Source organism: Uloborus diversus, chromosome 10, assembly GCF_026930045.1.
Source record: "Uloborus diversus isolate 005 chromosome 10, Udiv.v.3.1, whole genome shotgun sequence".
In the NCBI taxonomy this organism is placed as follows: Eukaryota; Metazoa; Arthropoda; class Arachnida; order Araneae; family Uloboridae; genus Uloborus; species Uloborus diversus.
Window position 1 is genome coordinate 21,748,548 of NC_072740.1, and position 23,752 is coordinate 21,772,299.

Below are 23,752 nucleotides of genomic sequence, written 5' to 3' on the forward strand. Positions count from 1 at the left end.
GATCACTTATTCATAAAAACTCTTATGAATCATATTATGAATAATATAATTTTCCATCGCTAAAATTAACCAATATGTATCTATTTTGCACAAGCTTCCCTTAACTATCCATTACATCATACCAGGTCCCCTATCCAGGCGTTTAACGCTTTCCACTTCCTAATGGTCCTGAACGACAAATTGAAAATAATCTCTCCCGACTCTGTGTGTGATCTCACATATACCATTTGGCTCTCTACATTAACCAAGAATTAAGACTACGTCGCAGTAGTTTCCCTAACGCGACAAAAGCAGGTTTTCCTTTGACAAAAATCGATCCCTTTTTCGGGAGTATTTCCGGAAAAGCCAACACACACACGCCTATCGATCGGGTTCAAGAATGGAACTAAACCTTTAACTTGCTACGTGAGAGTATACTTTGAGTGTATAGCACGGTTCTGAAACGTATTTTCCAGAAATATTTACATGTAGTTTCAAGAAGCAGAAAAAGTGCATCTATCAAGCGAAATGAGTTACACACTATAAGCTGAAACTACGCGGTTCATTAATATGGCAATATATGAGCAAAAAAACTTTTGAACATCTTGAGTTATTGTTTTAATATGAATTGAAGTTAAGAGCTTGTTATCTTCAAGAAAATTAATTAATAATATAATAAATTCATGCTTTAAAAATTAAAAGATTTTTTTTTATTTTAGATGTACATTCCGTTCAAATTATAAAGAAATTTTTTTCGACAGTTTTATAATTATAAAGTTGTGTTTTGTGTATTACTCTTTAAGTGGGTTGTTTAATTGAACTGATGATTAGAAGGTAGCATTGCGCATGAAAGTCGTTTTGTGGAATTGTTTTTGTCAAACACAGTCAGCAAAAGTCTTGTCTAAAAACATTTTAAAAAGACTGCGGTACGTTCTTTCTTTCTTTATTTTTTATTTGAATTAAAATAGCCTAATACTCAGCCATCCCGAGGGACATGCCTTGGAACTGCGCTTTAAGATGAGAATCTTAAAAAAATTTAAAGTTAAAAATACAATTAACGTTTACGAGCTAAAATGAATCTCATATTTGTAAAATATAGTAGGGTAGACCGGGGCACGTTTACTACCCTACTATATTTTACAAATATAGTAGGGTAGTAAACGTAATATTTTTTGCCCTTTTTCAAAACGAATTATAACTGGAGAGCCAACATTCATAACAGATTGATTCTAATGTCTATCACATATTCTCACAAGTTTTTGAGAATTAGTCGAGCTTCGGTCTAGCATGCAGAAAGAATAATCTGTTTTTTACCAAGTTGAGTAAATTTCGTGTGTGACGTTTTGAAGCTCATTGTGAATTAATAATACTTAGTTAAGAAAAAGCAAAGTATAAAAATTATCAGAACTTTATCCATTTTTGAGAATTTTGTATGGACTGAAATGTTCTTAATTTTTTTGCACGTTAAAAATAAATCCAAACTTGGCAACGGCGCAAGTTTACGCGTTGAAAGTAGGAGCACCTTTACGATCGTTCTTACTGTGTCTTACTTGAACGTGGCCCTGACACTTTTTTCGCTCCAAACTGTCTCAAACATTTTTAGTATTTTCCGGCTATTTAGTTTTGAAAATTACCGTTTAATATTTAGTTAAGAGACACATTCGTATCTTATAGCTTAAAATCATATAGTGCTGTCTTCATGCGCCTTAAGATTCAACTTTATACACGATTTAGTCTGCAATAAATGTGCTTTATTTTAGCAATGGTAAGACATTATGTTCAAAACACTAACAGAACCACTTTCGGTGTCGAAATAAATATACGTAAACGTGCCCGTGTCCGGGGAAAGGTTACACAACTGACTTGGACTCAACAATATTTTTTTTAACGATTAAAAACACAAGCTGAACAACAACTGAATATACCAATTTTGACTCCATTAACTGCTTCAGAAAACAGCAATGTCCAAAATTTCCTAAGTTAAAGCATAAAAATTAGAAACTTCGTTGAAAAAATCCTCGTAAACGTGCCCCGGTATACCGTATTTATATATACAATTTTCATAAGTTTTACTAAGAAATTATGAGCAAATCTTTTATTGATATCATTGATAACATTTTGTAACGTATTATAAAACTGAGTTTGTAAAGGTGGAAATAAATCAACATAATCTCAGATCGCATATTTCAAAAAACCTTTTTAACAGTAAGGAGCCTAATGACTTTAGCTTAAATTATATGAATATAAAATTACTTCTTTTAGTTTTCTTTTAATAGTTTCCTGTACAGATCATTGGATTGTATTACTTCCTTAAAGTCATAAATAACAGCATATTAATTGAAAGAAGTGAACTATAATATTTATTTATCATTCCAAACTCAGAATTTACAAACAAAAAAAAAAAATACATTTATGGCCATTACAGTGATAATTATTTATTCAAACATTTTTTTTCTAACTATAAAGTCAAAATCATTCTAAAAATGTCCCTCTCGCATACCAGTAAAGTACTTAAATTTTATCTCTTTTAAAAATCTTCTTTTTCCAATGTACACATTTAGAATTTTCTCGCACGAAGAGGAAATTTGATATCTTTGCTAGAAAAAGTACTTTTTCCCCCAAACCAAGCTGAAGTAATAAAATTAAGATCAATGATTTGATTAGCAGTGCCTTTTGAGGAATAGGTTTGAAAATCAGCAAGATAAGGTTACGAGCATTAAGTTAATGTTCTTTTTTCGTAGTCATCCCTCACAACTTTCTCTTCCACTTTCCTTTTTATTTAACCGATTCAGTTTGGATCAAACGATTGAATTTTAAGCAGATTAAAAATTGATTGAGCCAGCTAAGCAAAGTAAAACTGATGGTGGGCTTTTTAGTCACCAGAATGATTTCTGGGTCCGCGTAATGAAATAATTTTATATTCATTAAAAATAGTGAAGAAAATGACTGAATTGTTACATTTTAGTTAATTTAAGGCTTTGGGACTGGGAGGATATAATATAGACTGTGAATTGTTGAACTTGAGGGAACGATTAAAAAAAATAACTTAGTCCATAAAATAAACCAATGTTGTTAATGAGCTTTTGCAGCAAAAGATTCATTTCCGTGTCCCTTAGCTGTACAAGAAATCCATTCATAAGCATAATTGCATCGGATTATTATACAATCAAAACTTTTGTTTCATCATTTCATTTCAGTGGGCTTTAGCTTAGTGATGCCAACTTATGGCCCGTGCGCCACATGCGATCAGAAAAGCTGACCCATGTGATCCGTTGTTTCGTTCAATTTTACAAATAGAGAACCACGATTAGTCAAAACGTCCCAGATTTAGAGCCGAATTTTCAGAAATAGGGTTCTAGAAAGAAAACACGAACTTGAAGTCAATAGAATAAGCCTCAAGTATTAACCACAATATATCTTGTTTTTAAGTTTGTCTTTTTTAACACTTTCTCATATTATTTATAAATTAAATATTTTAAATTTTGTATGCATTCTATCTGACTCATGAGAATAATCTTAGTATCAAGCGTGTTCTCGTTATAAAAAAAGGTTGGGCACCACTGCTCTAAATAGATGCTGCCAACTGTAGTAAAAACTGGGGAAATACTTGGGTGGGGGGGGGGGGGGGGGGTAATTACGGAAGTTATTAAGGGCATGAAATTTTTTCTGATGTCGTTCTGGATAACAGATAGCCAAAGGTAAAAATACTTTAAAATAAATCATACTTGAACTACGATAGCATATGCGTTGAAAATTTTATCACGTTCCCACGCCTTTTTGTATAAAATTTGGTATTGGTATGACCCACGGTGAGACTTGTGAATTGTATGAGTGACCACGTAAGTATTTTGTATTTAACTCGCTACGTTTAAAAAGTTCTATCATCCACAGGTAAGTAAACGTCAAATAAATCAAAGCAGACAAAGCGTTTTTGAGCAATCTCGATTGCTTATTGCTTTCACTTGACTGTTTTTGGCGTCCTATCATTTTATTTTCCCACCGCCACCCTCCGCACCATCACCGTCGACCGGCTCCTCACGATGCTGCTCCTATAGCGAAAGCCGTCTCCAGGTTGCATCCATGTCCTACACACACGCGCATACATACCCAACTACACACACACACACACACACACACACACACACAAACACATACACACATATACACATACACACACATACACCTACACACATACACACAACTACCCACACATTCATGCCTGCACACAGACACAAACATATGCCTACACACACATACACATACCCCCCCCCCCACACACAGACACAAACACACATGCCTACACACACATACACATACCCCTACACACAGACACAAACACACATGCCTACACACACATACACATACCCCTACACACAAACACACATGCCTACACACATACACATACCCCCTACACACAAACACGTACCCCCACACGCAAACACACATACCCCCATACACAAACACACATACCCCCACACACAAACACACTCGTGATTGCGAAAAGTATAATTTGAATTCAAGGTGTCAAAATTCAAATTAATTTTTTTGTCTTTGTTTCCTATAGTGGATATGAAAGTCATAAAACGTAGTTTGAACAGATCCAAACCTTAGCAGAGATAATCCCTAATATAGTTTGTAATGGAATCCATATGAGTAAATAGCAGTAATACCGCCTCTAAGCCAGGGCTAAGGCAGAACTTCATGCAGAACCAGTCTATGCTGCAGACACTCAATGGTGACATACTGGTTTCAACTTCAATGAGATGTTATCTGCCTCCAGCTCGGTTACTCACTAATCCAGTCTGATGAATTCTAATAAGAACGAAACTGCAGTCTTTGGATGTGATAACCGGGCTGTCTGAACTGTAATTTTTTTTTTAATGTTTCCTTACTCCATAAAATTGGTGGCAGCTTAGCTGCCTCCACTACTATGGAGTAACTTAACTGGTGTGTAAAGTTACACATCACTTGTGGAAGGCTACGCCATGGTAATGTAACTATAGCGAAACGTCTTACTAATTACTGAGTGAGGTTACACCAGAATTTTCTGTATGCTTACAGACATATTTCTTGAAAGCAAAAATTCAGCTTTCATCTGACTTTCTTGAACGATTTATCAAGTTCATGATTTTAAACAACCAGTAATTTTAATATACAATATTTATTTATTTTTTTATTTATTTATTTATTTTTTTTTTTTTTTTGATATACAAACAAGACATTCTTATTCCACTAAGAGCGGAAATGACCTGAGTGGTGCTTGAACCCACAGCTCAAATCTCCAGACGAGAAGGGTCGCAATACAAGAGTGTTTTTCCGCTCGGCTACCAAGGCAGGCTTTTGTTTCGCTCATGAGTTTGGCTGCTCTGTGCCAATTGTGATCTTTACGCTTTGAGTTCTATTGAAACCATAGTGCAAGATTCCTCCAACAATTTGAGTTTTTAAAACAATGATGCTCCGCACTTCAGAATTCGTGTAACGTTACACCCTTTAATATTGGTAACTTATACATTTTTTTTTACAGTGTCATATAGTGCATATGGTCCATATGCGTGTTCTATCATACATATAACAAATGATTAATGATCTTTCTTATTAATTCTTTCCAAAATCTGGATTAAATAGTAAAACTAACTTCAATTATAGGATCACATTACGCATTTTCCCCATCCACCCACTTTTATGTGATCATACGTGTATTCTCACAGTACCATTTCCGGGAGTGCAAGTCTACCAAGTTTGGTTTAAGGCGATACGGGGGTTTCAATTTTTTTTAAAGTAATTTTCAATGAATTTCTTTGAAATTTTCAGCATAGTTACATGATGCTAATACCAGCTCAAATATGAAATTTCATTGAATTATTTTAAAATTTAATTTATTTTTAAATTTAAATTTAGATTTTATAACGCTTTTGTCATATTACTCCTTGCAAACGAAAATTCATCAAATTTATAAAATACTAGCTAAATACGATATGTAAAACAACCGAAATTGGGATGTTGGAATTACTTTTTCAAAATTTTGTAATAAAGATAAATAATGAAATAAAACCCCAAAAACTAGACGTTTTCGATAAAATATGTTCATATTTCAATAAAATATAGCAAATAAACTCCACAAAACTAATTAAACAGAAAAATCTTTCACAACAAAATGTTAACAAACCACTTAAATACTTGGCATAAAATTTTCAGCAGATTTAAATAATAATTCGTTTAAAAGGAGCAGTTTGAGTTTTGTAATTATGTCGAAAATTAGGTTTTGAGGAAATCAGCATTTTCTGTTTTACTATTGCAAATTTCGTTATTGAATAAATAATTTAGTTTTTAATACTAATTCACCACAAATAAGTGCTTATGATTCATTAGAAATGGTATTAGTATTAAAAATTTAAATATTATATGCTTTTTTTTTACTCATGCATTTTATATCCATTTCTTATATGCATTTTGTATGCATTTTTTAGTAAAAAAAGGGGGCGTGGCTCCCACAAAAAGTGTCACAACTTCGCGAGTTTTCCACCGATTCAGTTTTTTTTTTTTTTTTAAACGGTTCAGCTAAAGGTGTCGTTTTTAGAAATATGATGAATGAAAATACGTTTGTTTGACCAATTTTTACTCATCTGAAAGCCCCCTTATCGCCTTAAATTGCTACACAGTTTCTTTTTTATTCTAGACCCATACTTAAAGATATTTTAGAATAATGCTTATCAAGTGCAAACTTTTAGTTTAGAAGCAAAGAAAGAAAAGTTTTATTTTTTCTTTTAATTTTTAAATAGTATTAAACTGTATTTTAAAATTAAGGTGTTCAAAACAATTTTTTAAAGTTAAAAAAAATTATATTTTACGAAGGTAAAAAAAAGTTAATTATTGACAAAAGTTTGTTAACTGTTCATTCCTTCAAAATCTTGAGAAAGGAAACTCTTCCATTCATAACACGACTAACTGAGTTTTTTAAGTAGGGCGTTCCCCTTTCCACTACATTGTAGATTTCATCTTGATTGATCGCTACGTTAGGGATCAAAAATTTAGACACATGCTTTCAAATAACATGTTTACTACGATAATGTTTTTGAAAATATTTTGGTACTATTTATTTATAGATATATTTTATAACGCATACTGCACTAGAGTAAACATCGGTAAATGTTTTAGTTTTCGTTTTTATATACTAATAAGGAACAATTTAGGGAACTAGAAAGAATTTTTTTCATAAGACGGAATTTCTCTAAAAAAGAAGAAAACCATAGCAATAAAACGTCATATTTTTGGATTAAAAAAAAAAAAACACAATGGTCGATAAATATTTTTTGACTAATTAATCGGTGTTTTGTCATTGAAAAAAATGTATCATTATGTTACATTGAAATACATGATGATAATGTATTTCAATGAATATATGCACATCAATTTAATTACCTCCATAAGTGCAGATTTTTTAGTTTTGACCTTATGGCAGCATGGCAGTGTTAACATGTTGGATTTAGATGAAATATAATTAAACTCTTGATTAAATCAAATATCTATACTTTAAATTTTGAGTTTAATTGTGTTTAATTACAAAGTTCAACATGTTATTACTGCAATACCGACATGAAATCAAACATTGAAAATTTGCATTTATAGCGATATTCAGTTGGGTGTGTGATATGCGGAATTACAATGATTACATTTGAAGTAAAGAAATATTTAGAAAATAAGAGATATTAATTTCCACATTGCGAAAAATATTGCATAAACGTGTTTTGGGGTTTAAAAGAACCCTTTTTTATGCGAAAAGTTTCAAGTTTCCGGACCCTAAGCAATTGCCCTATAGAAACTATCCGTAGCGGCTCCTTTGCGACTGCTTCTTAGGGTCAGAAAGCTCAAATAAATTCGCGTTTAAACCTTATTATAAACACTACACTTATGCATGATTTTTTTTGTAATTTCTGGTTAAACAATGCAATTTTTTATTTCTTATTCATGAATTAAAGTGTATTTTGTTATTTTCAATGAAATGTATATGTTAACAAACCATTTTATTTCTCTTCTGATGGAAAAAATTAGTACAATTATTTTCTTACCTTTTATTACTTTTAATCAAAAAAGTTCAATGCTGTAACCGCAGAAAACTATAGCTTAAAAAAAGAAAATTAAAAAAAATGAAACAAATAAATAAATAAATGAAAAACGTAAAATGATTTTCTAAGTTGAAATGTCTTTCTTTTGATGTATGTATGATAAATAAAGAGATTTAGCGACAAAAGTAATAAAAGTAATCGAAGTTGAATAGAGAGGATGAAACATATTTAGAAAAGAAAATGGTGATTTTTATTAGACTCCCTCCAAGCACCTTCACTAATTTTAGTATTCATAAGGGGCCTTATTTTTTATGAGAAAAAGAACTATGAGTAACAATTTCCCAAGTTGGCAAGGTTACATTGGCAAGGTCTAAAAAAATTTAGTGCTTAGAATATATTGCTTGTTTAAGCACTTGAATATGCACCTGCTAATGATGTAATTAGTATGTAGTGAACGAGAACTATGAGATGGATGACTGATTCGATAAAACACCTAAAAAAACCTTTTTAAAGGTAATTTTATGCTCTTTAATTCATCGTAAATTGTTTTACCCTCAAATAAATAGTTTATGCGATATGATGCGAAAATCCAAAAAAAAAAAAAAAAAAAAAAAAAAACGCCTGGAACGTAAGATGGCGAAGCGGGTTTTCCCTACCTGGCCATATCTTCACAGAAAAAGCGAAAACATATTCATCTTATCATAATTATGTATAAAAATTACGTTAAAAAAAACAGATGGAGGTAGGAATTTGTAGAGGGAATTTATACTAAAAGGGCTGTGATACGTTTACCAGTTTTGTTTTTTGAAAAACGCTTATTTCAATCCTTCAAACAAAAGGGTTAGTTTCTTTCGAACTTGTACATCAATATGATTTTTCTGTGATATCATTTGAAATCTAGTGAGATAGACTAGTTTTTAATACATTTGACCGGTTGTAACTCAATCGATAGATAATACTGTTTTTTAAAATGTCGTTCACAAATGTTTCCGCCAATTCAAGTTTGAGTACTTCAAATGTTTCAAAGCTTGTAGCTCACTGAAAACTGCAACTATCTTGATGCTTTGTTTTAATTTTATAGAATTTTGTCTGTTCTTTTCAAACATGTACTGATTTTGTGTACAAATTTCCAAGGAATTTCAGAAATCGGTGTTTATCTCAGAAATTTATTTTTTGGCTCATTTTCCTTCTATCTACCGTAACTCGGTTACGATTTAGACACTCGTCAACAAACAAAATACTGGCGAAAAAAGTTTACTTTTTAATCAACGAATTAAATGTAATATGCTTATTTCCTTCCAATTTTTAAACGCAAAATATCTTTTAAATCTTTGTAATTCCAAAAATGCTATGACTCATGTTTTCTGAAATGATTTGGAGCAATAAGAAAGCGCAATACAAAAGAATTATTCAAAAGTTTCTTCTTTTCCAAAAGCCGAGCAAAATATAAAAATTTAACAGAAATAAGTAACTTTAATTCGGGTTATAAGATATTTGGCTGCACACCATTAAACACACGCGCCATAAAAGGAATTTACGACATTCTCGTTAAATGTGTTGTCTAGCGAAGCGAGATAAGAACATGAAAAGTGTTGACTTACCAAATTATGAGTCTCTCGAAAAGAAATATTAGTCCAGCTCTTCAGCAAAAGAATGTAGGCCTTTGTTTTGTGTCTTGTTCATCTTTTTTCTCACATAACACTTAGCTTATAGTCACTTAAATTTCTAAGATGCAACATCCGTTTCAAGTGTATGTTTTACTCACACAGAAAAATTGCGAGGGTTACTGCATTTAGTTATGGTGTGTATGTAGCTACAATTTTATTTTGCTCTGTATTTGGATTTAGGAAAGGCTTTGGAAAAGTTTTTAAACAAATTAAGCTTGTTTAATTACTTTCAATAACTTCCTCAAATAATTTATTATGTAATCTAAATATGTTTTTCTTGTTAGTAGCTGTAGACAAGTGGGTGATGACGTATGTTTTTATTTTATTATTTTATTTGTTTTTCTCATATTAACTACAGCTTAGTTACAGTACAGTTTTTAAGATGTTAATGTGTTTTTCGAGGCAAATTATAAAATTTTCGCACATTCACAACGTCTCAATAAAATGAACTAAGCTTTTTCTATCCCCGTTACTTTGTATCTTTAAGAAAACTTAACTCATTTCAGTTTAAAATAAAGAATAGCATTATTCACAATTTATGATTATTTTATCTTTTTTAGAAATTATCAGAAAGTTTTATTTTTATTTTTACTTTTCAGTACAGTCATTTAGGGTATCGTAACACATTTTCTCTGCTTTTAACTACCCCACGGATATTTTAATAAATCTGTTGCATCTGTTGGTATAAAACGAAAGAAAAACTCAAGTATTGTGTAGTTATCCAAAATTGAGGAATGGTTATTACAAACACCGATTAAAATGAATTATTAACCTGCTTTAAAGTTAGCCTGACTTTTAGGGTAACTTTGAGTAACATGAGAAAGGCGTTGAAAAATAAATTATTAAAACAACCTTTTGCAGTTGCGGAAATTTAAATCTGAAATATGCGATTTAATAACATTTGAAAACTTCTGCAGTTTCACAAGGTTTTTATAAATTGCGTACAATATTATTTGAAGAAAGAATGGAAAAAGAAAAGCAGCAATACTTAGAGGAAAACAATTATTTTATTATTCTTGTGGGATATAAAAAGGCAGAATAAAACAATTTTCCATTGCTAAAATAAAAAATGCACCCTTTTTTGCACAATTATATTGATAAAAAGAAGAGAAATAAATAAGCATGTAGCAGATTCCATCCTGTTCAATCTACTGTAAAATATTTATCGCTTGCGTTACTGCCTCAACGGTAGAATTTTCGATGTGATTTTAAATTTATAGTTATAAAAATATTTCGACTATGATCAATTCCGTGTCAGATCAATGAAGAAAAGGAAGTTTTTATCCTCAGCATTTTCGATTTTCTTAAACTTTGGCATAAAGGGCACATCATATGTCAAGGTAAGTAATCCTGCAAATTTTTAGATTTCTGTTTTGAAAGTTCTTCAAAATACAAGCCTGTAAAAAAAAAAAAAAGAAAAAAAAAAAAAAAAAAAAAAAAAAAAAAAAAAAACCTTAAAATGTGCGAAAAAATTTAATAATGCGTTCTTTCAAATGACTGTAACTTATTTCCCAATAGTAGTTGAAAATAAATAAAAAACCTATTAAATAGGTTTTTTAATTATTTTCCGAGGAATAGAGCTTTCTATTGATATATTACATGTCTTTCTTACGTCAAATTTAAGTTTCAAGGTCATTTACCGTGACTTTTGATTTTGCATATCTCAAAACACCTGTACATTTAACCTAATTAGAATTTTTCGAAGAAAAGTATATTTTATTGCCCCAACACTAATCTTAAACTGACAAGGCACTGCAAAAAATCAGGAATGCTTACCTAATTTTCGCAGATGAAAAATTTCATGTCACATCAAGCCAAATCAAGTTAAACATTTACAGAAAGTATGTAAACGTTCCTGTTTTTTTTTGCAGTGACTTGCCATTTTGGTGCGAGCCTAACTTTTGGTACAGTGGAAGAATAGTGTAGGAGCAATTAAAATGTATTCTTTTCTTAAAGTTCTGCATGGGGGTATTTTGAGATGTTCAAGTTCAAAAGTAACGGTGATTATGTCCTTGAAACCTAAATTTGTCATAAGAAAGTTATGTAATATGTCAATAAGAAGCTTTACAATAGTTGTTAAATTTTTACTTTACTATTATTAGGAGAGAAGTTGCAGCCATTTGAAAGAACGACTTTTTATATTTTTTTCACGCTTTTTGCGTTTTTTTTACAGGACTATATTTTGAACAATTTTCAAATATAATTCAAAAAATTGGTAGGTTTACTTATCTTGTCGTATTTGTTTTTCTTGCCAAATTTTACTAAAATCGGAAATGGTCAGGCCTAAAGGGTAATTGATCTGACATGGAATTGCTCTTATGTTTTTCAGTAATGCAATGAAATAAACAAAATACGTTTTGGGAAACAAATGTTCAAAAAAATTACTATATTGCCTTACTTGTTCTTATTTTATTAATACTAAATTAATAAATAAATATTTGTAGATACTAATAGATTTACCACGTATTAAAATTGAAATGCCTGATTAATGAGTTAAATGTTACTTACTTTTAAAGATTAATATGATATTATCAACTTCAAATCGACTTTCCCGAAATGACTTCTAAATCGTAATTTTTATTTATTTATTTACTTTTTTTTTGTATTCTGTAATTTGCAGTATACAGTTTTGCGAATGTTTTTCCTAAAATAAAGAGTAGAAAACTCATTTTATAACTTTGACAACATAGTGTAGCACTGTGCACTCCTATATTTTTTTCGAATTCGAATTTACTAAAAAAAATTGAAGTGGCACAAAGTTAACCGGATTGGCTCAATGATACGCTGATGGACTGTATAGCCAGCTAAAGTAGTTTTGTAATTAATTATATTGATGTTTTCAATGCTATTATTTACATGTAGGAAAGTAGATATACTGAGCCAAGAAAACTGATGGGTCTTTTTTTTTTTTTCATTTACTTACACAAATTTACTAAAATGCAATTGGAGTGTTTACTGTTTTCTGCTCAAACCGAATGACGGTCTGAGAAGAAATTTCAATTCATTCCAAGCTTTTATCTGCTGTGGTGTTTTTAACACAAAGGGTTTTAACATTCATAAACCGAAACATTCAAAAGAATAAAACTTTTTTCTCTTCAAAAACTTCCTTTCAAGTTCAAGGTTTTCAAAAATCCTTTACTAAATCGTAAGCAAAAGACCAATGCTTTAACTCGTTATCTTGCATAACTTCTTTTAACAACATTCAAGAAGATGCATTCAAATGTATTTGTCTCATAATAAGTTGACTTAAATGCTTTACATTGTTTTTTTTTTTTCAGAGCTCGTTTCCGTAACCATCGCACTATCTTCAACTCTCCCCATCCACGTCTAATGCATATAAAGCTTGGAAAGAAGAAGGGAAGACGAAGAGCCAGCCACACAAGTTTGGAAGTTCCTGGATCAAGACAGCTCAGTATTTGTTCTCAACTGTCACCAATTCAATCCCGAAGGGGTAGGTGACCAAGTAGAGTACATTTTTCTTTATAGGATGATATCGTTTTCATTTGCGTAAACTCAATTTTGAAACATTTCAAAAACATTACATTTTTACAATTAGTAATGAATAGCCGAAGTTTCAAAAATTCAAAACATACAAAAAATCCGAAGAAAATTAGAAATATTTTGCTTTATATATTCCATTTCTATTTTAACTTTCCTCCTCAACTGCTTACCTTTTAATGTGCCATCTTAAAGTAACCATGCTTTACCAAATTGTGTGGAAGAAATGGCTACGTACTTCATACGACACTAATGACGGTCAGGTTAACTGGGTGAACGGCGTGATCATAGTCACTAATCACGTTAGAAAATGTATTTTTGGAGTAAGATCAGTTATTTATTTTTTTTAAAGCAATTTATCCAGTACAGTTGCATGAGAAGTCGCTGAATAGGTCATTATAATATCAGGTCATTGGACAAATACGTAAAGTTAAGAAAATTGGCTTTCAAGTATCTTCTTTCTTTGCTTAAATCGCTCAGATTTTTGCAATGATTTAACCATGATATAAAGGCGATTTTTAACATTTTGATATTAGGAGTAAATGTTAGTTGTCTTCGGTAACTCCTTGAATAAAGGAGGATTATGTTCATCATTGATAATAAAGATGCACAAAGAACCATTTTGCGGTAAAGACAACTCCTTTTTGAGTTACTTGTGTAAAAGGAGATACTCTGAGTTCATCCTGCCAAAACCTATGTCGCATAACATGTTCCTTAATTAAACTTTCTAACTATCAGCTATCATTAGAAAGAATAGGGACTGATAAGATGTCATGTATTGAGTTAATTTTTAAAAACATTAAAAAATGTTCAAAATCCTTTTTACATGGATATAAAGAACATGTATTCCCAATAACGTACAGATATACCAATGCAAAGTATGTACAACTGTCTTGATTCTAGATCTTGCTCTTCAACTGTTGATCTTTAAAAAAGTACATACTTAAAGATTGACACAGAGTGATAGATTTGCTAGACTTCACCTGTATTCTGCCTAAATCGTAATACCAAATAGTAATAATATAAAGCTGAAGAATTTGTTTGAACGCACTAATCTCAGGAACTACTGGTACGAAATGAAAAATTCTTTTTGTGTTGAATAATCCATTTATTGAGGAAGGTTACAGGCTATTTTTTTAAAAAATCCGATTAACTGAAATAATTGTAACTATAAATTAAATGTTTAATTAATTGTTTAGTTCTATGAATTTCTACTAGATGGCAGGGTAAGTCGAGAGGGCGCTGGCCGACAGTGTCAATAGCTGCGAGGAACCATGCCGCGCGGCTCAGACGCGTGGCCGGCGAACTGATTTTTGAATGCTTTTTTTTTCGGTATTTAGGTACATAATTTGATTTTGTAGGATTTTTCTATTGGGTTTTGTTTCCCTTATTTCTTCATTGTTTTTTTTGTCATTATAGTTGAAGGTAGTTACTTATCTAAGTCAGTAATTTGATTTGCCATATCATTCAACTGTGATTGTTCTTTATAAGGTTTTTATAATAGTATTGTTTATTCGGCGAAACACTTTATATTGCAGGGGAAAAAACCGCTTCACTAGCTAAAGGGCAGGGTTACGGTAGCGTGGTAGCTTGGCGCGTTAAACGAGGAACTATATAGTTGAAGGTTTATTTTGATTTTTAAAGCTACTGTTAATATTTTTATTTGTTTTGGCGAATAGTTTTAAATTCCAAAGAGACTTTAATAGATTTTTTGAAAAGGTCAATTGAAGAAAAATGATCCTTTCACATCGGGGGGGGGGGGGGGGGGGGGGGCGTGGGGCGTGGATTTTGTTTTTAAAGGACTTCCTTTAAATTCTTAGCCACTCGCACTGTACCCGCAGTACCCGCTCTTATTGCTGTGCGTTTACTGCTAGTGCCAAATAAAAACATTTTGTCTCTTTATCGTGTAAAAAAAACTGAGTTACTTAAGAAACAATCAAACAAAGACGCATACGGTAATTCCATTTCATGAAAATTCAAGTGCATCACATTTCCTCTGCAGCACAGTTGGAGAAAAGTATGACAAAATTATTTTTTGTTTATATATACAGCCATGAAAAATTATAAGGACAAGCAAAAAGTCGCCAATCGGAGCCGCCTGGCTAAAAAAGTATGCACACATAATTTATGATAAAAATATGTGAAATAAAATATATTTTCAAACAAACTTTTCTCCAAAAATTTTGAAAATCATTGAAATGCATGAATTTTTAAGGTTTTAATAGTTTTTTCCGTTTAAAAAAAAATATAAGGACACGTGTCTTTCGAAATTGCAACCAAAATGTGCATATTTAATCTCTCTGAATATGAAAAGGGACTAATTATTGTTTACAGAAAATGTGGAATGAGTGGAAGCGAAATTGCAAGAAAGATAAACAGATCTAAAAAAGCAGTTTATAATTTTTTTAAGATTCCAAAAGAATATATTTGGCGAGAGAAGGCGTGCATATCAGCCTCCTACACTTACTATGCGCCAGAAACGATAACAAACAGTAAACGGCAACAACGCTTTTAAAACTTAACGCTGCTTAGATTTATGTTTCGGATTTTTTCCCATTAAAAAAAAGTATTTATGAAATGTTTTTGATTTGCTTTCTAAATCATCTTTGGACCGCACACCAATCTTGTTTAAAATTTAAAAACTTCCCCTAAATTGGGAAGTTGCGACTAATTAAAGTTTATTAATATGGTAATTGGAAATAACTCATAGTCGGCCAAAAAAAAAAAAAAAAAGCATGTAAAAACGTTGAAGACTAAATTAAAATATCGCTTACAAACTTGAGCACTCTGAAAGCGAGGCGGGACTTGAAATTACAGCACCTATAACGTACTACTAGCATCACCACAAAAAGCTAAGCTTAAATCTCTTTTTTTTCTCCCAATTTATGATTTTAATTCAATTTATTGTTAATTCTTATTTAAAACTTTAAAAAATACATATTTTCCGGATCCGCTACTAATGCAACCTTATAAAGTTTCATATGGAAACAGTTTTTAATAGTTCGGTATGTAGTTTTCAATGTTTCGAATTGACAGAAACAGGAAATATATGAACCTACATTTAAAACATGTAGCTGCAAAAGTAGGTATCGTCTTTTTTTTTTTTGCAAATGCATTATTTTTTACACATATCGCAATACTTAGGTAAGCCAACAGCCTGAGATAGTCAAAGATTTTCAAAATGGTCTCTCTAACGGTTTAGACATTACATGAAAAGTTATTGCAACTCACATCCTTTTTTAGCGACATACATGTGAATTTTTTCTTAAGACATTTTTTTTTGAACATACCTACTTTTGCAGTCATTAACTTCTATAATATTAGTAATTTATGTTAAAATAATTAAGCTATAGTGTCTTATTTACTGTAATTTTTTTTTACTTTAGTAATAACTGTGATAAGTTCATTTAGTCTGTGTGTTTATATTTTTTTTTTCGTCGGCGCTACAGCACTGGACAGACCAAGGCCGTTTCAATAAATTTCCGCCATTTTATCCTGCTAAACGCCATTATAGTTCATCTTCTGGCCCCGAAAAATAAATTCTTTGAGTGTTCAATCTCAGAACTCATATTTTAAGAGAATGCACCAAGACATCTATGCATTTTATTCCCCCTCCCCTTTTTCTTCTCCATATGTTTGGAGATTATAAACTTCTGCAGTAACGTAGATGCTTCTAATGGGGAACTGAGATCACAAAACAAATGCTAAAAACTCATGTCTAAAAGTGCAATTTAGGCTGAAATGGAGTCCAATTATTGGTTATTAGTATGCAATAGCTTGCAAATTTCTTCTTTAAATATTCGTGTCCGTTCAAAGCCATCCATATTAATGTAATTACTTGCATTTGGAAACAGCTGGCACCATTTTCGGAAATTTTTGCAAAAATGCAGCATTTTCATAAATCCATTAGGGAGCGAGACTGACCATTAGCTATTTATTTTTTCTTAGGCTTTTACATACGAATGGCGGATGTTACATTGCAGAATATAAGCCTTGGGCATTAAGTTAAAAATTCGTCTTCGAATATTAAACAGCTTCATAACACATCACTCAAAAAAATGTAACTCTCTAAACTATTTAACTTCATAAATTGCTAATATTGGCTCATTAAAAAAAAAAAAGCGAGAGTGAACGTTATTTAAAACTAGTTTTGCTTAGAAACTATGATATCTTTAAAGTTGAGAGTTAGATGAAAACATACAGCAAAGATTTCATCCACATAACATTACACTTTAAACAGCAGTTTTAAAACTGAGAATGCATCGTTGTTTCCTTATTAACTTTGGGATGAACGTTATATTGAACTGTTGAACGATAAAACTCCGTGCCTTGTGAGGCAAGCACTGATACTGAACTTCTGATGCTTACACTAGAAACAGAGAGCGTCTTTACATACTTTTATAAATAATTTCTCTATCTAGTCTATTTAGAGGCAAAAAGTGATAAATAAAAATATAACCAAACGGCTTTATTTTTCCATTGCATTTTTATCTAATTTACATATTTTGCTCTAGTTTATGTTCAAATGTTGCTAATAATTTCACTACTAATTGCTACGTAGGGACTATCGTCTATATATTTTTTATTTTGCTCTGAAAAACGTTAATGTGTGAGCGTTCTGCGAGAATTTTCACTAAAATGGCTAAGCCGATTTCCGTGGGGTTTTTTTTCTGCTTGAGACGCAGAAGAAAAAAGACGCTGCAAAAACTTTTTTGCCGCACAATAATGTTTCTTCGTTCTTGTTTTTAAATTGTGACACAAATAATAGTATAAATAAAAAATGAAAAGACCCAGTGAGACGAACAATAACATGTAACCAAGCGAAAAATTTATTCCTGGAAGGATTTTGTTTCATGTTCCAAGCCTTACTTTAACTTATATAAAATTGCTGCAGAAAACGCCTGGTGAAAAAATCATTAACTTTTATGAACTAGCAAAAAAAACCCATGATATTCAAAATGCTTTCAAATTTTAAACTCATTGCAGCATCTATTGATTCATTTACATATTTTTTTTTTACAAACAATGCTTCGCACTCCCAGAAAACAAAGTAAAGAAAAAACTCTTCTAATTTTTTTTTCAGAAATAGTTTCCAGTACCACATAGGGTAACGGCACCAGTAACAGACATGCTTAAGACATCGCTCTCGGGTTAACTCAATTTTCTGAGCCTTTTAATGCATTTAGACTTTTAAAACTATTTTTCTCTCATGCAACTACATCTCATCAATTTGGCTGCTTCTGGATCCTCTGAATTTGTTAATTCTATTTTTATTTGCTCAATTTCGAAAAAAGGTCCGACCCGCAGTAACAGACACCGACTATTCTGATGATACCCAGTAACAGATAGGATGAGGAAAGAATGAGTAATGGACAGGACAGAGTTTCTCTTTTCTCTTCAAAATGTGCAAAAGTACTTTATTTTTAGACCTAAAACCTTAACAAATTCAAATAAACGTAAAACACCGGCAGACCTCGTGGTGGCTGTTCATAACCTTCCACCATTGCCTTGTAAATACCAACTGACTCATTGAATTCACTCTGATAACTGTAGATGCCTGCATCATATTCATGGGCCACAGCAACATAGCAATGTGCTTACAAAAATTATTTTAAGTTTAAATGCATTACCAGTTTCATTAAAACTTAATGTGTTTTAGAGCATTGTGCTACACTTGCTTATCCATACTTGGGTATAGCAGGGCATATTGCTTTTTATACAGATGTTTTTTTACTGCTTTTAAACATTCTTATAAATGTCTTTCAGTACGAACAAAAAGAATTAATTCGCTTCACCATAACTCAGATTTTTCGCTTTAAATTATAGAATGAAGCCAATTGAATGCTTGAGATTGCCTTTTGCTTTCTCCTTCGTAGAATGCAGTCACAATTTATTTTTAAAAGATCATTGAATAGGGGAATTTAAACGCTCACTTCTGAGCGATCGATTTGATCGTAGCCAAGATTAATGATTTCTTTGAACTGCCGGAGAAACCGAGTTCGTTTTCTTATTTACTTTCCATTTTTCACCTGCTATATCCTCCTTAAAATGCTCTAGCGACAGTTTCAACGAACGGTTATGACATTAAAAAGACTTTATCAATTTAAAACCACTCCGATTGTTCACTCAATATTGTCTGTCGATTAAAGTTTAAAAAAGTGATAAAAATATGAAACAGTTACCAGAAAACATTTTAAAATACGTGTTGTTAAATTGTGTATAGATTTTTGCATCTACTGCATTAAAGCTTTCATTAAGTGACATAAATTAGATTGTCATATATTAATGTTTTGTGTTTTCAAGCATTATTCTTCAATAATAAATTAAGCTGTTCAATACCACTATTACAAATTTAGTACTAATATATAATTTATCTTTGGTAAGTTAACGCCTGACCTTGAAAGTGTTAATTTATTTTTGAAGAGTTCATTTAAAAGGAATAAGTGTTATAAGTAATAAATTGGGTTGATTTTTACCTTCAAAACATCACTGTGGTGGTATCTCAGCTAATCTCAGATCCAATAACTCTTCCCGATTAGACTGAACTTCCCAATTTCTTACGGGAGCCGAACCACACAAAGTTCTTAGGTAACCTAACCATGCATAGATAGTAGCTTAATTATTATCATAGTGACTCGAAAAATACTTACACGAGATGAAAGTCATAATACAATATCGTAATGAAATGGGAAGGGCAATATGCTTTGAAGGGCCTGGGGTAAGGCATTATTTTGAAGAGGTAACAGGTGAACCCTCACGATCTATGCTTTATACACACTATACAGGGTGAATCTGTTACTAGTGGGCAAACTTTAAGAGGTATGGAGTTCACCTCAACAATTTGGAGTCGCATAGCATTGCAGGATCGGAAATGCTTTTATAATGTGGTAGGGGACGTTTTATGGAAGTTCGGAAAAAAAAAGGTTATCTCTTTAGGTACTGGATGTATAAAATCAGCTTGTTTTAATGCATTTATGGTCTCTTTGTTAAAACTACAAATGTTAAGAAAAAAAAAACTTTTTAGTGTAATAAAAAAAAAAAAGCTTTTTTTTTTTTAGCATCGCAAGTTCAAGAGTTTTTCTGCTTGGAACAAGCTGCTTGGATGCAAGTCAAAGGGGGCAGTCGCTTCCCTTTAGTACCATGCCAAAAGTGGATATCTCAATGACCCAGCTCCCACGGCTTTCCGTGGTATATAATCTCGATAAACCAATGAAAATGGGAGGCGCAGGAGTTTCTGGGGTTCTAAGATTAAAATTAGAACGCAACTAAAATAAGAATGAAATTATGAAAAAAAAGAGAACCTTTTTTTGAATATTTGCACATACACAGTCCTAATTATGTTTGCAACGTCATTTTCCCATTTTTTTAAAACTTTAATTATTTGAATAAAAATGTTGATTTCTTTGTTCATTCACCTAAAGCAAAATAATTATTCAATGTTATGCTCAGCTGTTATAACTCATAATTCATTTTTAGGAAGTCAAGCTACAAGCCCAGATTTTAGCCATAAAACCCGAAAGTCCAATGGAGATAAAAAGGATACATCTCATGCTCATAAGCAACCCAAAGTGGTATTATTTTTATCTTTATAGTATTCTTTGCATTTTATCATACTTTTATAATTTTTCGTCTGTATTTAAAAAAAAAACGCCTTTGCATACGTAACTAAAATTATTTTTGTCATTTTTTGATGAATGAATCTAGCATCCAAGTAATAACAGAAAAATGTGCGTAAGCAATTGCGCAACATACATAGTGTTAAAAATATTTCAGATCAGTAAAATTTAAAACTAATTCATTTTGAGTAGCTTGAGAGAGAGAGAGAGTGTGTGTGTACACTGTACACCTAATCTTTAACATATGAAAAAACAAAAAAAAAGCGATAAATACATTAGAAAAACTGAAGCAAATATTTTTGGAAAACAAAAAGTGTTTCAAAATATACCCCTTAAACTTATATTGCAACTTAATTGTTCTCTACAATATTCTTTTCATTCTTAGGAGATCTTTATAAATTAATATTTAAAACGATATAATCCTGTACATTAGTTTTATCACGAGTTAGTTTAACGTTCTTGTGTTTACACAACTAGAACGTCAAAAAAGGAGTTGTAGTTATTCCTTAGCACGAATACCAGGCGCAACCTTAAAAGAATCCCCCAAAATTAACAGTTATCGTGTGATATAAATAAAAAGCACAATATCTGTATCAAGCCGCGCTAAAATTTTAAATAATAATTCGTAGTGAGAAAAAACAAAACACTGATTACTTTTCTTTTACTTAACAAAACTTAGATATTTTACTAAGGAATGAATAAGCTTTCTGCAACACCCTGGTTAAAATTTGCAAACAATTAACGAACTATTTTTGAAGTTCCGTATACAAATAATATACATTTACCTATAACATGAGAATACTCACTATTTTCTTACAAAGTGAAAAAAATCTAATTTGAAAAAAACTCGTTTCGAAAAGCGTTTAAATGCAAGTTAAAGTACAACATCTAAGATACGAGGACACTTCACAAACTATCAACTTGACAATACCAGTAATGCTTCCAAATACTTAGATGACATTTATGTTTTCTCATAGATTTCTACAAAATTTTTCTTTTATTTGAAGGACTCTGATAAAGGAGCTTCAAGAACAAGCGATTCTCCAGCTAACATAACCAATGGACCTGGTTCACCTACAGTAATCGTTGCCAACAGTAAATCTGCTCCTCACACCTCAGCCTCAGCAAGAGTTTGAGTTATTTCATTTGATTGCTATCTCCTAATATAGTATTTTTCCTAACCATCTCAATTGCTCTCAGATAGACATTTATTGGTTGCAAGTCTCATTTTGTATGAGAATGACAAATGACATTTTCCCATCCTATATAAGTTGCCATATAGTTCTGGTGCTCGATATAGTTTTGACTTTTAATTGAGTGAATACATTAAAATATAGGATGAATGTGTGGGATACAATATATTCGCTAAGTAAGAAGGTAATTGTTTATGCTTATACGAGCAAGGAACAAACTTTAGTCTCACTTTTTATTCCGGTAATATTACCTGAAATTTTGCTCGATGTTGCAAATCGTAGGTGCTGCACTTATTGTATATCAGTATCAGAAGCACAGAAAAATGTAGATAATTGTGGATCAAATTTTAACCAGAGAGTCTGGTTTCAGGAAATCCTTCTGCTAGAGCAGTAATGAAATAGCGTAATTAAAATAATCATACTACATGTTTACATTACATCATACAAGAGCACAAGTTATCTAAAATCGTTAGCTTATTGATCTCAACTTGCCATTTTGAATGTAATTTTCCGCTGAATGTTAAATGATAACACTCTAGCATTGTTGATTATATGAGTCTATTGATTCACTCCGGTAATCTTACCGGTAATTCCATAAAAAAAGTCCTACTAGCGTGCATATCATAAAAGCATGCAAGTCCAAAGAAATACCGTCAATCTTTCTAAAACTAGTAGCATTTGCTTGATGTTCAATTCTTATCGAACTCTCCGGTATATTTTTGCAACTTTATCATTGAATATAAAAATATTTATCCGGGTCATATAGTTTCAAAAACGCAATCTCCTCCACTTGATTGCTTGAAGAGTTCTAAGAGTTAAATTGCCATAAACGTCCTTCTAGAAGAGGTGCTACATTTTGAAACCTTACGACTCGAGAGCCTTGTAACAGATAATGTTTCAATATTTATCTTTAAGTCCTTTTACAATGAGCCCAAAAGGCTATAGCCATACTGGTGCTTGCAGCACATGCCATGCTTTTATCCTCACGGGACCATTGTATATTTATTCATATACAACATAAATGCTCAGCCAGAACTTCCTTTTTGCCGTGGCTTACTGTAATTTTGCGATTTTATCATCTAGTGACGGTTTTGAATGCACAGCACGCTAAATTTGCAGAAGATAATAGCTGTATGAATCCACCAAATGAAAATGGTAGTTGTCAAGCACCTTCTTTGCTGGAGGAATGTTGTTAGAAAAATAGCATGTCTTAATTGGCCAAATTGCCTTTGGATATGGGTTTTATATTGAAGAATTTCACTGGAAAGCTAAAGAGAATTTCTTTGACAGAAACGACATATCTGTGGGTTAGGGTAGGAATTGATTAGACGCATTTTAGAGTAACTGTTCCCTTCGAGAACATCGGAAGGAGGAATGTGCCAATTTTTTACATGCCAGCACGTGCATGTCTCAGTGTTGAAGATCTAGTTAGGCATGCTGGTTGAGCATTTTTGGTCAGCATTCTTTACGGTGAAATCGTAAAAACGCAGGGCAATATGCACAAAATTCTTATAAATGCATTGACCTTTTGTCTTTTTATAGGTATTTGTTTTCACTTATAGTTTTTTAGATATCAACATTTCATGTGTACACAATTAAGCAACTAACATTTTGCAAAGCAACTTCAGTTTTTACAACTAGTGATTTTCTAACCATACTGTATAATTTCTTAGCTGTAGCATAGCACGTTTTTGAGTCATTAAAATCGTTTTCTATGGTATCATTTGTAATTAAAG

General features: G+C 31.7%; 1 protein-coding gene across 1 annotated transcript in view; it reads left to right on the forward strand.

Moving 5' to 3' along the window:
- Positions 1-21,959, forward strand: part of LOC129231686 (uncharacterized) — an 86,301-nt gene extending 64,342 nt beyond the window's left edge. Inside the window, exons 4-6 of the mRNA XM_054866048.1 lie at positions 12,988-13,160; positions 20,684-20,778; positions 21,831-21,959. Of these exons, the coding sequence (XP_054722023.1) occupies positions 12,988-13,160; positions 20,684-20,778; positions 21,831-21,959 (397 nt within the window). The remainder of the gene's footprint in view (positions 1-12,987; positions 13,161-20,683; positions 20,779-21,830) is intronic.
- The last annotated feature ends 1,793 nt before the right edge of the window (positions 21,960-23,752 follow it).